We start from the raw sequence: 17,350 nt of genomic DNA on the forward strand, positions 1-17,350 counted from the left end.
TTTTTCTTAGACGAATTTCATACAAAATTTGATAAAGGTCTAAAAGTTTTGTATAAAAATCATACTAAACTTCAACCTTTAGCTTGTTGTGGTTTTTGAATTAACAGAATTTCAAAATAGGAGGTTTGAAATAAAGAGATTCATTAAATTCTCGAGGCAAAGTTTTTTGGAAGATCAAAATATTTTCTCTTTTCATATAACGTATTGTTAACAAATATTGGCACTAGGTTAATGTTTTAAATTAAACTGTACTCCTACCACTTGGTTTGAAATATTAATTGTGTGATTACTTTTTCTAGGAGTGCGCTTGAAAAGTGCATCAGACAAGACGTTTTGCTCTTCTTTATTCATCAAAATTTGAATTGCCATCTCCGAGATTTATTGATACTATCATATTAGTTTTTCAGAATAACACAATTTTTTAAAAATGCGACGCAGGCGTCATATTTTTTTAAATACTGTGCAATACCCCGATCTAGCCAGAGGCCGTGCGGGAAACTTGATGGGGTCGCCGAAGAGCAACTCCACTTAGCACGAAGGAACAAATTATACTTGATGACATTGGACCTTTGCAAATAATAAAGAACTCTCTAGAAAAACACATATAGGTTACATATTAAGTTGTAAAACATTAAAACTGCATACAAAACATTAAATGAATATTAATTTTTTACATTAGGAGAGAGGTAAATACAAAATATCCTAAATAGAAAACAGTCCTGATAGAAGGAATAATTGTCCCTAATAGAAGGCGTCATATTGCAAAACTATCCTTAAATGATAAAGGATACTTAACGGAGCACAAAACGAAATTCATATTAAAGATACGTAAACATGTTGATGCCACAGCAAATATAGTTTTGTATACACTTTTCATCGGCGTTTTTATGTAAACTATTAGTGTACTCCAACAGTTATTTTCAATTAAAAAATAGGTTTAAAGCTGTAAAAGACTATCGTTTTTACCCTAATCAGTAACTGCGATGTGTGTGATGTGTGAATAAACATTCGATTGCTGATATCACCGTTCAAACATATAACGTGTTTTTGAAATGTATGTGTCTGATCATAATGGAATACAAATAACAGCTGTAAGGAGCAACTTACGCATTTCATTGGAGATTTCAAGCCGTCGTAATAGATTTATTGTCATCAATAAATTGATTCGGATAGGAGCATCTGACAGAAGAAAAAATTAAAGATGGAAATTTCGAAATTCCTATTCGAAATGATAAGATATACTGTTCAAAGTTCTTGAGTAACTTTTGAAATCAAGACTTTAAATAGGTGTAAATCAACAGATGTTAATCGATACAATTTTAATAGATTCCATGTTTTATTCATTTTTCTTGTGATATTTTGACAAGAAATCAAGCTTAATAATTAAATACAAGGGAGAAAAAAAACCAAATTTTACTTATGTCAGGCATCGGTGAATTTGCAATAGAAATAATATAAACAATTTTTATAAACACTTTCTGTTAGTGTACTAAAATGCAGAATTTTTTGCTTAAACTGTATCTTACTCTTCAAACTTTCATTAATCGCTTGCTAAAATTAATTTTCCTCAAAGTCATTGTCATATGACTCTCTTCATCTAAGACACAAATTTATAATCAATCGGTTAATTGAAAATTAAATTTTAAAAATATTAAAATAGTGTCACCATGAGCAGGCAAAAATACAAAATGAGAAAACTCTAGCACATGGAAGTGAATAAAAAAATCTTTAAACTGTGAAACAAGTCAAATTTAATAAAAATGTGCAAAATCAAAATCTTATCATAGTTAAACTACTCGTCGAGTTTTCATCTGCTGAACAATATAGTGTGTAAATACGAAAGAAATATCGGGTATATTCCGTAACAATGAGTAAAAATAAGCTCTTGGAATTCACTTTTACAAATACTGGTATTATAAGAAGCTTTCATTTCATGACCCGTTAAGACACAGGCCAATGCTGTCATCATTATACAAGGTCGATGAGAATTTATTACATACTTATCCAATGAATATATTTTTATAAGCAACCACAGTTTCAATTGCTCTTTTGCAATAAAAATGCAATAATATTTATTCTCGTGTTCTGTCAATTTATTATTTGCTCTTCTTTTACAGTGAGTTTTATTCGCAGTTTGATGGTGATAAAACTATTTTTGCCGAAAACACGTGCGCATATCTAAACGATTTTTCCAAAAAATCTGTTGCAACATTTTTAATAAAATATAATTGGTTTCTATTCTGATTTTCTTGGTTTTTCAGTTATAAAGGCACTTTGAACAATAAATTATAATTTTCCCAGATTATTAAGCAAGTTTAATGGCGATTTCTGTTGAAACTTTCAATCGAGTCGCTTAATTTAATCATTCCGGTTCTGGAGTGTAGTTTTGGAAGAAATTGTGGAGGGGATTTTGAATCTTGATCTGACGAAATCCAATATGATATCTTTTATGATGTTCTTTCAAACTTTGTGTATGAATTAATTACTAATCATGTAATACTTATTATGAAATTTATGCTATAAAAATTATGATGCAAATAAATGAAACCTCGAATAAAGTATCTAAACGTAAATTGTAAATAAAATCATAAGAAGACAAATATATGTGAACAATGATAAAATTCTTTTACAAAATTAACCCCATTGAGGAATTACATTAATTAACCCTCTTTGGGGTATGAGATTTGATTGCAATGCTGAGAGGATTATTTACGAAGCATGATCATGGAGCCTGAAAATAATTGAAATTTTTTTTAGATTTGCAATTAATTTTAGCATTTTCGCAACTCTGACGAAGCAAGTGATGCAGTTATGTATTACTCTAATGTTGATATGCTGTTAGTGGTGTGCGTCATTGCTAGGTAGATTTATAACAGAATGTTAAACTAATAAATCTATTTATATATTTTAGTTCACCAGACGGTAAATAATAAACTGGGTAGAAATATTTATCTTGACATACGTACTTTGAAATTCTGTTAAAATCTCTCTCTCTCTTTTTTTTTTTTTTTTTTAAAAAACTGAATTCTTGTACTTTATGCTTTATGATTTTATTGAACTTGTGTTATTTTTGAGCTTCATTTTTATTCAATTTTCCATTGTTATTTTTTAAAATCGTGTTTGATTATTAATCAAGGATTTTTGTATACAAAAATGAATATTGATTTTAAACTTTAAAGCTTTTATAGTTCGGATTTCTTAATTTTAGCATATTTAATGAAATACCTTGTTGTATATCGATTTGTTGTACTTCGAATATTGACTATGCTGGTGTTCTTCAGAACTGCTAGAGATGGAAATTTTAATATCCGTAAGCACAGGTTAAGTTACCAGTTCTATTATATGTTTTAATTTAACTTGATTTTTTCACGTTTGCAAAGATGTAATTGTATTTTTGATTTTCCGTTACTTCTAGACTTTTGAAGTGACTTTGAAGTGAATTCTTAATGAAAATACACTATTAATATTTTGAGGACTTAATTTTAAATTAGTCGATTAATACAATTGAATTTTCTTTCATGTATATGGTGCGACCTGATAGTAGATTTGAAAAGCATTGAACTGACGCTTCCGTAATATTTCAAATAAAGAATTGTTAATTAAAGATTTAAAAGAAGAATAGTTAAAATAAAAAAGTATATTTTTAATATACTAATATAAATGTGTTTTTTTTCCTTATTTGTTTCATGAAATAAAACTTGCATGAATTTTTAATAATGAATAGTAAGAGTTATAGAAAGTAAGTTTTGTTCTTAAATCATCATCCCTTTTACATGTAGGAAAAAGAAAGCCAAGTAGATAATTACGGATCAACTTAAGGAGGAAAAAATGAACTTTTATTGTAAGAATATAATAGTAATTTTTTTCATATAATAATTATAATCGTAAATAAGAAATGTTATTTTATGTGACAAATTAGCGTTTATTATACATAAATCGTTTACGATTTTGAACTCAAAATACTTAAAATTAGATAATAATAAAAGGAGAAAAAAATCACTATAGAAATTTTTTATACATTTTATTTTTTTTTCTTAGTTAATTGCACAGTAATTTTAATGTAGTAATAATGTAACAATCTTATTTCACTTTTTTTTTGGTTTTATATGAATATTTATTAAAATATATCATAGTATTTTTTTATTTCATTCTTCATCGAAAAGGTTTTGATTAGAAGAGATTTCTAATAATCTATAGGATAGAAGTTATTTACTGCTATGAAATACTTACAACGTCTACAAGCATTTTTGAAAATAATAAAGTGCACATTACGACTATCAACTATGTTCTTAATTTCACAAAAGCATTGTATACATCTTTTATATCGCTCATTTCCTTTACATTTTTTTATTGAATTTTGTTACATTTGAAGTCGTTTAAGATTTTTGTTTATTCCTCAGAGATAATTCATCTCGTGAATTAAAGTGATGATCATATTATACATCAACTAGATTAATCTCCCCTAAACTTCCTGGCATACTCCCTGATGAAGATTTTTGAAGATGAAGACAATTTCCCTACCACGCATAAAAATTATGAACCTGGAGCAAGCCCGTGAACGAACGTCACGAGGGCTCAGATTCCCTCACACGAGAGTTTTATCTTTATTCTGAAGTTTTTGAGTTATCACTTTTATAAGCATTCGAATGTACAGACTTATAAACGTTAAACCCATTGATGGAGTTTTTACAAATGTATCATAGATCTACACTTTAGATGCTATAGCCTTGTACCAAATTTTCCTTTTTTGTAGTTATTACGTTGACTTGCACTCGAACAGACAAATAGACTAATTTCCTGAAAATGGATTAAGCTTAAAATTTGAGAAAAACCGATAAATTTGATATAAAGAACACATACCAAAACATTTTTCAGTTGTGTTCAGACAAATAGACATCATTCCAAAAATATGTTTTTCAAATTTAGGAAGGTTTGAAACTTGACGATGAATCAAATTCCTAGAGTCGAATTTTTTGCTGACTACAGTACTTTCTCTTCTATTTCGTACACGAGAAAGAAAAAAAAAGTGAAAGTGTTTATTATAAACAGTAAGGATTTGCACTGTAAATATTATTTGTATGCTAATTTGAACATATTTATAAACAAAATGCGAGACTTTCCTCCCTCGTGACAACTGCGTTATTAGGATATTAACGGCTGTTGACGCTTCATTGACGTCAAAGACAGTAACGACGCCACGGCAATGACTCCTATCGCATTGCACCAGCCCGAGCATTTATTACTTCTTTGTAAAATGCATAGATAGATCAAACGCTTGCGTCTAGAGCATCATGATTTGCAGCAGCAGGGTGGTTTTACAAAGAAACCAACTGGAGGGTGCTTTCTCTTACGCTTCTAGCTGATATTGAATATTTCTTGATACAAGAATCCTTTGTACCTTCCTTTATTTCCTTTAACTATTTGAATTGAAAACAATTTTATGAATGCGTTCGATGTTGTCCAAAATTTTGCTCCTTTTCTTCAGATTTCGTTATGATACTTATTCGTGCACAACTTCTATCTTGTGGTTGCGATTGAAGAATTGTTTTTGCTTTAGAGATCGAAACTTTTAGTTTACTTTAGGAGAAAAAGATTCAGATGAGAAATTAGATTCTAAAATATTCTTCCCTCTTTTGAAATAGAAAAATTCTTCTTCTTAAACTCATATTGAAAGTTTCAATGGGTAATATTGGTGAAAGTTTTGTTCGATGATGTCTGAAACAATTCATCTTCTTTCTCTTGAGAAATAACTGACTTCATGACATCACGTAAAATAAGCGATATCTCGTAAAATAAGCATGCAGAATTCAAAATGATAATAAACTCTGTTTAGGAAAAAGAAGGAAGAGGTTGAATTTTTAATGAAAGCCATCCTATATCTAATGTGCTTTTCTTTAAAACAATTTAATCAACTTTTTTAATTATCAAACGCATGCACATCGATGAGTGATAACTTTTGGTGACTTCTTCACATCAAATGCACTTGAAATTTTGAAAGAACCAAAATCGCGTCATCGGAGACTACGAAACTTTAAGTAAAGATAGGAAAGTAGGAGAAGAGTATTGAGCTCAGGCTATGTAAACAGAGTTCGGTATATACTCGAGTCACCAAGGATTTGGGGCCTTCATTTGGCCGAGAATAAGTTGGAGTATTCATGTTCGGCATGAAATTATTTCGTGAAATGCGAGCAACCCAAAAATATTATACTTTTGAGAATTTTTCTCTCTATTTAAAACTACAATTTGTATATTTTTTCTGACATTTCCCGCTAATTTTTTAAAACTTTTCTGAATGAATTATCATGAAAGAAAAAACCCCTCTGATGAGGCTTCACAAAATATTTTCTAATTTCATGAGGGCTAAATCCTGTCACTCACTCACTTCACAAATCCCCTCTGAGAAGAAAGGATTATAGCCGGATTTTACTGACAATTTTGTCTTTAAGGCTTTGATTTCGTACAGTGGCAAACTAAACAACTACTTAGGGCTGCTGGACTGAAGGATGGCGCAGGCAGATCGATCGAAAGATATGGTTAGTTTCCCTGTCAAATAAATGCATTTTTTAGTAACTATCAATTTTTTGAATTATAAAATAATAGGACTACAGTGCGTGTTAAAATCATTATTTAAAATAAATATAATTAATTTTTATAATGTATTGAAATATTAACAAGTTCTCCGCCATGTTTACGCCTGTGGTTTCGAATAATCTAATCAGTTATGAAGAGGTAAGAGACGCGTGAGGATAGAACCTGGGACCTTCAGGTTTGCAGTCCAGTAACTAACCGATTTTGCCAAAACAGCTGCTCGGGTAGAAGCGCTGTTACTGGCTTATATGCAATTCACCACAGTACTCTCCCTCCAGTGAGTCGAACGATTTGGATGTTGAGTGGTGATGTATTGAGTAGCTGTTGTCTTAATGGGCCTGTACCCAGTTTTGAACAGCGCCAAGCGTTATGGCGAGCGTTTTGTGGGTGCTAATGCGCCAAGTGTGTCTGGCGACTTTTTGGGTTGCTGCGTCACGTGAGTCTGACGACTTTGCTGCACCAAGTGAGTCTGGCGACTTTGATTGCGGGTAGATGGCGCCACAACAGCTGTATGAAGGTTGAAGGTTCAGCGTCCGAGGTCACCAATGAAGAGGTGAGTCGACGCACTAGGATAGAACCTGGGACCTTTAGGTGAGCAGTCCAGTAACTAACCGATTTTGCCAAAACAGCTGTTCGGGTAGAAGCGCTGTTACTGGCTTATATGCAATTCACCACAGTTAGTAGGTGTGAATCACAGGCAATCATTGTGTTAATTATTTATTAACTGATTGTGTTATATTCTATTTGACAGCTAATAAAATAATTCTAAATATTAAATCTTTTGAAAATTATTATTTCTTTATAATTTTTCCACATCTGATGATTTCTTATCTTTAATTAATAATTATTATTGATTTTTCAAGAATTTTATTTACGTTAATCATTCTTTCAATGATATACATAATAAATAAATAAAAGTACTGTGTTTTTATAATATTACTGAAATAAAAATTAACTACTATAACTAATTAACATGATAATTAATTAAAAATGTGAAACTGATTGACTAATAGTTAAAATATAAAGGCATAAAGTGAAGCAACAAAAGGCCAAAATCATCCACATCGTGTACATTAAATCTATAGATGGTCAAAGCATTTCTTTTAGCGTGGATTGAGTTAGGAAGATGATTCCTGAGACCGTCTGATCATGATGCAGAACTACGTGCTCCGTCTTAAAATAGCCCTCGTGGAGTCTGAAAATGAGACTTTAATCTAAGTGAACTAAGTTTTCATTTTTGTCTACAGAAGATGCTGTTTGAAGGAATGAGTACAACCGAAATACATTAAAAATGCTCCAATTAAAATCTTCAAGGACGCCAGTAAAACAGACCAAGAGACATCATTCGTATTAGTTATTCCTCTTTAATCCTACAATGCATCTTGTAGCCACAGAGCCAGCCTTCTCTGCAAAGAGGTCCTTGATTATTCGTAAAGTAAAAAAAATAAAAAAATAAAAAAAAAAATTCAAGCATAATTTTTTTAAATATTTTGTTTTGTTTTGTTTTTGCTATTAATTACTTCAGAAAAATTACAATTTTTTTTTCGATGTTTAGTATAGTAAGTTCATTTAAGCTGCTGCACACATCGCTGACCAAGGACAATTCTTTGTTAATTTTAATTTGCTGAAAGAGTGCTCAACATTTACTATGGTAACTGGCAACGTCAAGTTATAACACTGTTAATATATTTAGAAATAACTCAATATAATTATTATTTAGTATGTATTGCAATGTGCCATGTGCTTTATTTACATCATTCAAAATTAAATCCTGCAGCCAACCAATTTCCTCGATTAGATTTTCAGCAACTTTCTGTTATAAAACTTTATAACATTTTTCTAATTCGTGTTTTTCTATAGTTCTTATATTGATGATTATTTGACATACTTCCTTTATCGGGTTTTGCATATCTTCATCTTTCATTATTTCGGAATAGAATCTTTTTCTTTTTCGAATTCGGTTTTTTTTCCCTTGGAAAATGTTTAAAAATATTCAATTTACGTCCTATCACTTTTACGTCGTCCAAAAATGTTAAATTTTCTTCTTAAATTTTGGATTTCAATTTTAATTTTCCTGATGCAATTAAAAGCCAAATTAAAAATAACTCTTTTTGCTTGAAATAATTTATTGGTAGTGTCAATTTTGGACAATATTGCAAATCATACTATTAAATATAAAATAAATGTCACATCTTATATTGAATCCAATAGACTTGTAGCTTCAAATACCAGTGTATTATCATTATTTGTGTCAATAAGTTCTTATAGGGTGTTAATTTGTGTGTGTGTGTGTGTGTGTGTGTGTGTGTGTGTGTGTGTGTGTGTGTGTGTGTGTGTGTGTGTGTGTGTGTGTGTGTGTGTGTGTATTTGTGTGTGTGTGTGTGTGTGTGTGTGTGTGTGTGTGTGTGTGTGTGTGTGTGTGTGTGTGTGTGTACACTGTTTTAACTGAATCCGTTTTGGCATCCCAAAGAGTATCGCATAATGGTTTAAGAGTAATATTTAAATGCTTTTGTAAAATTTACCATCTTTTTGTATATGTAAAAAATAAGCAATATAAAAGTTACAATAACCCATTTTTTACAATATATATTGCTGGAAATGGTATCACAAATTAATATTATGCTTTGCCTATCATACTATATATAAGGCATATAAATTGCATGTGGGTTTAGAGCAATTATTCTAGATTGTACAATTTGATATTTCCCTATCGTGTTGCAACCATTGTTGTACGCATGCCCTCTACAATTCATAAAATCTAAATCCAGCTCACTTAATCTTTTCAACAAAGTTTTTGCTAGTCCTTCTCCAGTCACATTAGTTACTTTATTAAACCCTATAAATGGCTTATCTATATTTGATATTTTCTCGTCAAAATTTACATACCTATTAAAGCCATCCCACGGGGGGAGGGACTTTCTTAATTGAGGATGAGAAGCTTCCGGCATGGCGGTTGGTTCTCGCCACCCCTGTGGGTTCACGAAAAGGTGGGGGTCTGGCTCTTTCCACCGATGACGGGACGTACTTCCTTAGGGACGGGTTGTACCGTGACCGGTGATGACCCTTAGAACTCAACTACAGGTCCCGCCAGTGTTGCTGTTGCGGCGGCCCGGTCATTCAAGTTTTTCCGTGTGCCTTCCGAGTAGTCAAATTTGTATACCTAATAAAGGTTGAAGTTTGTTCCTTGTGAGAAATAAGTATAATCTCTTTGGATACTGTTCTACGTGGCTACTTTATATCGTCTTTAATTCTGTTAAGGACTTCATTTCATAATGCAGGAATAATTTGTTCGTTTGATCTCTGTGCTAAATGATGTGCAATTTTAGTTTTCAAATTTTTTTATTCTGTTTATATGATCTATGAGCACAAAGTCGTATTTAATAAATAATTCGATTAAACTTGAAAAATTTCAATTATTAGAAATTCTTATTATGTTTAGGGTTTCCACGAAGTGAAGGATTACTACATGATAAAAACAGAATCACATCTCCAATTCTTTAAACTAGAAATTTAGGTCATTCCACTTTTTTTATTTATATTAACTTGATTTGTTTTTATCATTAGTCAAACATAACTTTAGTCATTTAGGATCTCACGATTTTGAATTACAGTTGACAGCTTTCTACAGCTATTATAATCATCTATAAATCGTGTAGATTTTTCATTTTCTCTTTTTTTGGCAATCATTGTACAAAAAAAAAAAAAAAATCGAGTCTTACATTTACAAAAAAAATTAACCAACTGCAAAGATCGTTTTCACCATTTGGCATTTTTTTTAACTTGTAGGTCAAGGAAAATGATCTACCTTCAACATTCTTAGCAAAAACTCCTTTGTGTTGTGCGCGTCAGATTTTAACACAAAACATTCTAAACTTCCAATTATAACACTTGGCCATACACCTAGATCACTTATATTCATTTGATATGTTTGCTATTGTCCTTTTCATCGTTATATTCTGATTCGATCTATTTTATAAACATACAGTTCTTCAAATAGTTTCAATTTTTATGTTTTCACTGTAATATTGTGCTGTTTGTGTGAAACTTTTTTCTCCAATTGGAGCTTGAATTGTAACTTCTGAAATCGAAGCAATAGCATTGCCAGAATTACATCGTAGACAAGAAAACAGATTTCCTCGTAACTTCTTGAAATTTAGTTTTAACTATTTTTCCTTTTCTCCTAATTTTCTTTTTCTTTTTTTTCTTTTTTTTGACACCCAGAGGAATATTTCTTTGGCATGGACATGATTAAATCTAGCAATATTAAGCATTTTATGGTATGAATTATCAAAATACTATATGCAATCTAACCTAGAAGATGAGGTAAATGACCGTAAATCTACTTACTTCATGTTTATAATATGTTGTACACTTTCTCCTTCTAAAATTAATAAAACATGCAGGAAAAAATTTATGTGAAATACGATTTAACCATCAAATAATTCCTTAAGTATCGTGCCCCTACAGGCTTCGAATAATTGATAACTTCCCCAACTTATAAGCTGACATTAAATCATTCTGAAACGATGTAATTCGACAGAAAAATTACACATAATCCTCAAATACATCAAGTATTCTTAAATATTAAGACAGAACATTCCGAAATAGAAGATGTTATCTAATTATCTAATGGCAAATGTAAAACAGTTAAAGGATTAAACTAAAAATTCTTTCTTCCAAGATGATCAAAAATCTTATTTTCTGAAGATAACCTTCTAATAAAAAGTCACCTTTGATATTCTTCTATAGTTGAGAAGATGCTTAGTACTAGTTTCCAGTCTTCATCGGATGAAATAAAGGTTGCTAGTTTTGTTGAACAGAAAATATAGAATTTACCCTTTTGCGGTGGAGCCCTCAGAAATGAATTGCGCTCTAGGCATTCGGCGTGACGATCCTGCTCATCAAAATCAAAAACTTTTGGAGCCAAATTTTGTGCACTCCAAATTGCCTCGGATTGATGTCTGTTAATTCCTCAATGCTTTCAGAATCAGATTCCGAGCTACTTGGCAGTATGCGTCTCTTGTATGTATTTTGAATTTTACCTTTGTATCCAGTTTCTCCAAACACTACAGACAGATCAGAATCCGATGACAATTCTATACCATCGCAGCTCATATTCGTCGTCCATTTGTCCATGATCGGGACAAAATAATGTTGATATTTATATTTGATTATGTAAAAATATATCTGCATAAGAAGCGTGTGCTGCTAGGGCATTGAAAACATACGACTTAATGGACATTATTGGGCAGTTACTAATAACAAATTGCGGTGTCCCCTCAAATTTATGGTGGTAATTTATCATTGTTTTGGTTTATTTTTTCACTTGATCATTTGTTTTTTGTTTATTTTAATTTACAAAAAAAAGCCCACTAAAATAAAGGATAATTAACCCATGAAAAGATATCCAGAACAGGTGAATCGACACCGCAGGACACTAAAACGAAATAAAACCTATAAAAACATTTTAGAAACCTATTTCAGGGTAGGATATGTCACAAATGAACGGCGCCAAAAGGCGTTGTTCGTTCGGTGCAACTCTGCCTGAGCGCCTATAGGTGCTGTTCGCCGCGAAAAGGTTAAGATCAAAGTCTCATTCTTGTGCTTTAAATCACCTTAAAATCTTATACTGGCGCATTAACTGATATTGCAATTTCTTGTTTTTAGAATCTATATTGCAGCAATCAAATTGGATGAAAACACTGAGAGAATCACATTTAATGGGTTCAGTGAGCCTGACTTTTTTTTCTTTCTTTTTTGCCTTATCATTTAGGTATGGGAAGCACTGAAAAATATAAGGCTGACTTTTCTGTTTTATTAATCCAGCAGAAAATACAGATCTGTCATATTTTTTAAAAAATAGCGTTGTTACTTTTTTGATATGCTAGCTCTCTTGAACTATTTCGTATGCTTCCATATTATGACTTATTTCGGGTTTGGTTCCGCATATTATAAGGCGAATCGAATTAGCATTTTAAAACCCTTTTTTCTTTGACGGATTGGGTCCAAAATTTAGTACAGATTCACAGTTTTGAAGTAAAAGTCACAAATTAACTTTCATTCTTCTAGATTGTTGAGTTTTTATAGTTAACACAATCACATGCACATGAATAGATAATCTTTTAAACAGTAGACGCTATAGATCAAAAATTTGGGTGTAGAAATTGCATACCAAATTTTAGCTCATTGCATTTTTGAGTCAATGCATTTGCGCACAATCGAGCAGGCAGACTTCCTGCCTCTGAATTTCGTCCTAAGTTTGATAAAAATATATAGTAGGGGGAAAGTGTCTCATACCAAATTTTATCCTCTTCACTCTTTGCATTTTTAAATTATCGTGTTCACAGTCAGATAGGCATAGTTTCAAAATTAAGTTGGTTTTTGGGGCGAAGGACTCATCACGATTTAAATTGCGAAATTTCGTCAAAACCTAGAGGTCGAAGTTTCCGACAATTACACTGTTTTATCGTTCACTCGTTCGTATTCAAGAAAATAAAGAAAAAAAAGTCACATAAAACATAAGAATTTGAGTTATTTTATGTTTCAATTAATCCCAATAAAAAAGCTCCAGAACATAGCATACGTTCCAATACCAATTCTGATTTATTGCTTTATTTGATTGGATTACTTATACGTAAAGTCTATTTACAACGAATGAAAACAATACACCAGTTGAAAGAAGTTGAGCATTTTTTAAGCTGGAATTTTCTAAAAGAATAGAGGACTTGAAATAGATTGAGAAACTCAAATACAGCATTTAGTTAGAAGGAACTGAAAGAATTTTGAGAAAAATTCTGGAAGTCAAACTTTTTTGAGGAGTTGATAATAGCATAAAGAGGTAAGTTCTTCAGTAATATATTTCTTTCAAAGTTGGTCTTCAACCGATTACTAATTAACATTCCAAAGTGGCTCAACTTTATTGGAGATAAATTTTTGTGTTTCTGCTAATCAAAAGTTCAATTATTATTGATTTCTCATCAATGTATTTTGCGAAGAAACATTCGGATCATTTGTATATAATGATACATCCGTTCGACTCTTGCATTAAATTACGTATTTAAATTTGATTCTGTCTGAATGTTTGGTATTTAAATTCATAATTCATCTCAACTATCTTCCTTCTTATTTGTTCCAAAAAGGATATTTTAAAACAATTAAAGGTTTTTTTTGAATATATGATATGAACTAAACAGTATTTTATCAGTTTTTGATTTTCAAAGAAAATAATTTCAACAGTTTCGGTAAGGGCAGTTTATCTTTTTTTTTTTTTTTTTGGCATATTTCGAAAATAAATTACTTTATTTTATTTGTTTTGTTGGACAATTAATTTCAAGATAAGTAAAAATGTACAGTAAACGCATTCAATTTACCAAAGTTAAAGTTTGTTACTCCCTGGATTTCATAGACTCAGACTTTAACTTATTCATTTGATGAATTTTTGTTCTATGATTAGTCAAGCTTATTTGACTGAAATCGAAAATACATCTTCACTAAATGTACGTCACAATGAATGTGGCATTTTTTCATGAATAAATTCCTAGTTGCTTGACGCGAGACCGCGTTCAAGCAGTTTGTTTCAATACAAAGCCTGTTTTTCCATGTTGAATGAACTCTAAAATCCTGCAAATAGAAGGATGCTGTGAAAATATTTTCTGCTGGGAAGGCAAGAATGCATTGAGTGTTTCAAGGGAACAGAACAGTAATAATATTCATATTCCTTATTCAATCTTCGAAACAGAATATCAGCCACTTTGACTACTAAGTCGATCGAGCTTAGTCAGACGATGAAGTAATTTTGGTTCCAAAACTATAGAATATTTTTCTCTGACAAATCATTAAATAAACAATTTTTTATCAAATGACCATAGAGTCTAAACTATCCATTCAGATGGTCAAATTCTCTGTAAAAAAAAATGTAGTTTTTTGGAATAATGCCCAAAATATGATTAGTGTTCCTTGTAATCGAACAGAGGTACTATTGTATTATTTTGTGACTTTATTCCACATTTTAGTTAAAATATAGTTATCAGATGAACATTCATTGAATTCCTGCATGAGCTCAAACAGGAAAGGGAAAGAGTGGATTTCATCCTTGTCAAACATTTTTTCAGTTTTTCATAAAATTGTTGTTTTTATTAGGAAAGGTTTATTATCATAAGGAAACGTAATTGAGTTTTGAAATAAGAAATCATAAATTAAGGGGAATAAAACAGAGAATCGAATCTGAAGACAGTTATCAGTATCCTTTACTAGATTGGCAGAAGGCCATTGCTCAAATTAAGGAGAGAACTTTTATTACTTAATTATAACTCAGAGGCTTCTTTTTCAAATAGCATTTACATATACGAAAAAGACTGAATACTATGAATTGAAAACCGTGCACAATTAGTTACAGCAATCAATGCAGTACAAGAACATTTGTAGGAGTTTGATGACAGAAATTTTTAGATTCAGTGCCAAAAAATTCAGACTGAAAATTAGAGATCCATCGTTACAAATCAGAAAACCATTTTTTTTTCGTTCAGTACGAACTATGAATGGAAAGAAATATCATAAGTAGATGCTACTAATAAGGAGGCATTATTTTCTTTCGAGAACCCTCCTAATAATGAGAATACTTTTCATACTTTAACTTGAATAATTAATGGCTGATGCATTCTTTCCAACTTTTAAAACTTAATGAAAAATATAACACAGGAGAATTATCACTGTGCTCTAAGTAAGTTGTATCTCGAAGTAAAAGCTATGATCATTAAAGCGCACGTTTCAAATCTATTAAAATAGGTAGATATCCATTTATACTAGAAATTGCCCCCGTCAATATGTAATCGCATTTCTGTCACATTTAATATGAAACAAATTACGTTCCAACAAAAGAGCTAAAATGAATCTCGTATCAGCTGGTAACTATTTGAATTCAACAATAATTAAAAATTAAGAAATAAAAGAGCTAGATTTATAAAGCGATATATAAAGCTTATTATAGATTGAAAGAAGCAAATACGCACACATTTAATTTCCTGCCTCTGGAAAGATTTTGTCACTGTGTCAATCTTACTTTCTGAATTGTACAGTTTTTCGAAGGAAATATAATGTAGTTTTACAGAAAGATTTCCATTGAATTAAATATGAAAGCTTGTTTCTGCATTTAGGTTTAGTTTTCTTTTCTTTCTTTCTTTTCTTTTCTTCTTTTTTTTTTTTTTTTTTTTTTTTGTCTAAACATTTTTCCCTTCAAGGTCTTTTATACTCAGATTAAACATTCAAAATAGAAAATACATATTCAATGATATTTATTAATAAAAACTTTTAATTAGTTAATATAATTATATAGTTCGACAATTATATGAATGTGTACAATATTTTACAATTAATTTCCTATACATTTTACCTAAATATTCAATTTTAAATATAGTTAGAGGCAAATGATTTCAAAATGTTTCAGCTTATGACATTAAATACAAAAGGCAGTTCCGATTGAGCCGTTTAGGCATCACTAATTTAGTCACAAGAGCATTTTTTAATGCTCATTCTCATTTCGGATTGGTGGTTAAATGAATGTTCTGCTAATATCAAAAGCCAGAAGCGAGATGAAATTCTCAAAATCTCACTTACCCCATCGAAGTTGTAGACAGGGGTTACTGTGAAACGACTGTTTTTGTTTTTGCTCATTGTTCGGTTTCTGTCTCGGGAAGATAGACATCCACACTGTTTCGATTCTTTCTTCCGAAAGCAAAACTTCCTGAGCAAGGAAAAAGAAAAAAAAGATTGGACTTCGTGATTATCAACAACGTGCTCTTTCAAAACAAAAGATCTTAACGATCTGTGTCAGGTCAGGATGTTGTTGTTACAAGTTCAGGGGTCTGTCTCACTCTGGGGAAGAATGCTCCGATCCGGCTCCTCAGGGTTGCAAGAATATCAGAAGCGCAACGCGAAAAAGAAATGGAAGAACTTTTCCGAGCGATTAGTCATAATTCCCTACGACCCAACCTGGCACATGGGGCGAATAAGAGGCCGAAGATGAAGGTATCAACAATGTCTTTTTTGGGGGGAGGAGGGGGGGGAGAAATTTATGAAAATACCGCAAATTTATTTCCAGTTGATATATCAGGCGCAATGTTTTGAAATAAATTCTTTATAACCAAATTAATAAGTTTTTGGATCAACATAAAAAGTCAATTTTCGGCTTCGAATTTGGCTCGGTTCGACTGACATCCTATTTTGAAAATATGAGGGGTTTTTTTAACAAAAGATCATAATTTTGATCCATGACCAGCTGATGAGAATGATACCTGTACTGGCATTCCCTTCTCTAAATTTCCACACGTCAGCCTGTGGAGGTGGTGGAATCTACCAAGAGGCCCATAATACACGTCATATATGTAAATGTCTGATTTTTTTTTCTAAAGTAATAAAAGTGAGCATCGGACAAGAAGATGGAAAACAAAACTTTGGCTATTGGGAAGTAACTTTGAATAGTGTTTTTGAATGTCATTGAAAATAATTGCTACTCTGTGATATTTATTATTTTGATGGTATTCTCAACCGTTTGATATAGTTCAACAGAAAATTTGGCTTTTTCTTATAGGTGGCTATAAAATTCCGTTCCTTTAAAAGAGACATGATTTGGTAAACGTCAAATCACAAAAAATCATTTTAAAGCTTCGAAACGGGAAATGGCCGATTTCTGGAACGGAACTAATAAAAAAAAAACAGTCAGCAAATTCTTAAACTTTAATGAAGCTGATCAAATAGAAAATCAACT

General features: G+C 31.2%; 1 protein-coding gene across 1 annotated transcript in view; it reads right to left on the reverse strand.

The window, feature by feature from the left end:
- LOC129958502 (sodium- and chloride-dependent glycine transporter 1-like) overlaps positions 1-16,453 on the reverse strand; it is a 121,481-nt gene extending 105,028 nt beyond the window's left edge. Inside the window, exon 1 of the mRNA XM_056071024.1 lies at positions 16,201-16,453. Coding sequence (XP_055926999.1) covers positions 16,201-16,257 — 57 coding nt within the window. The 5' untranslated portion in view covers positions 16,258-16,453. The remainder of the gene's footprint in view (positions 1-16,200) is intronic.
- Positions 16,454-17,350: the final 897 nt, after the last annotated feature.

This window comes from Argiope bruennichi, chromosome X1 (assembly GCF_947563725.1).
Source record: "Argiope bruennichi chromosome X1, qqArgBrue1.1, whole genome shotgun sequence".
NCBI lineage: Eukaryota > Metazoa > Arthropoda > Arachnida > Araneae > Araneidae > Argiope > Argiope bruennichi.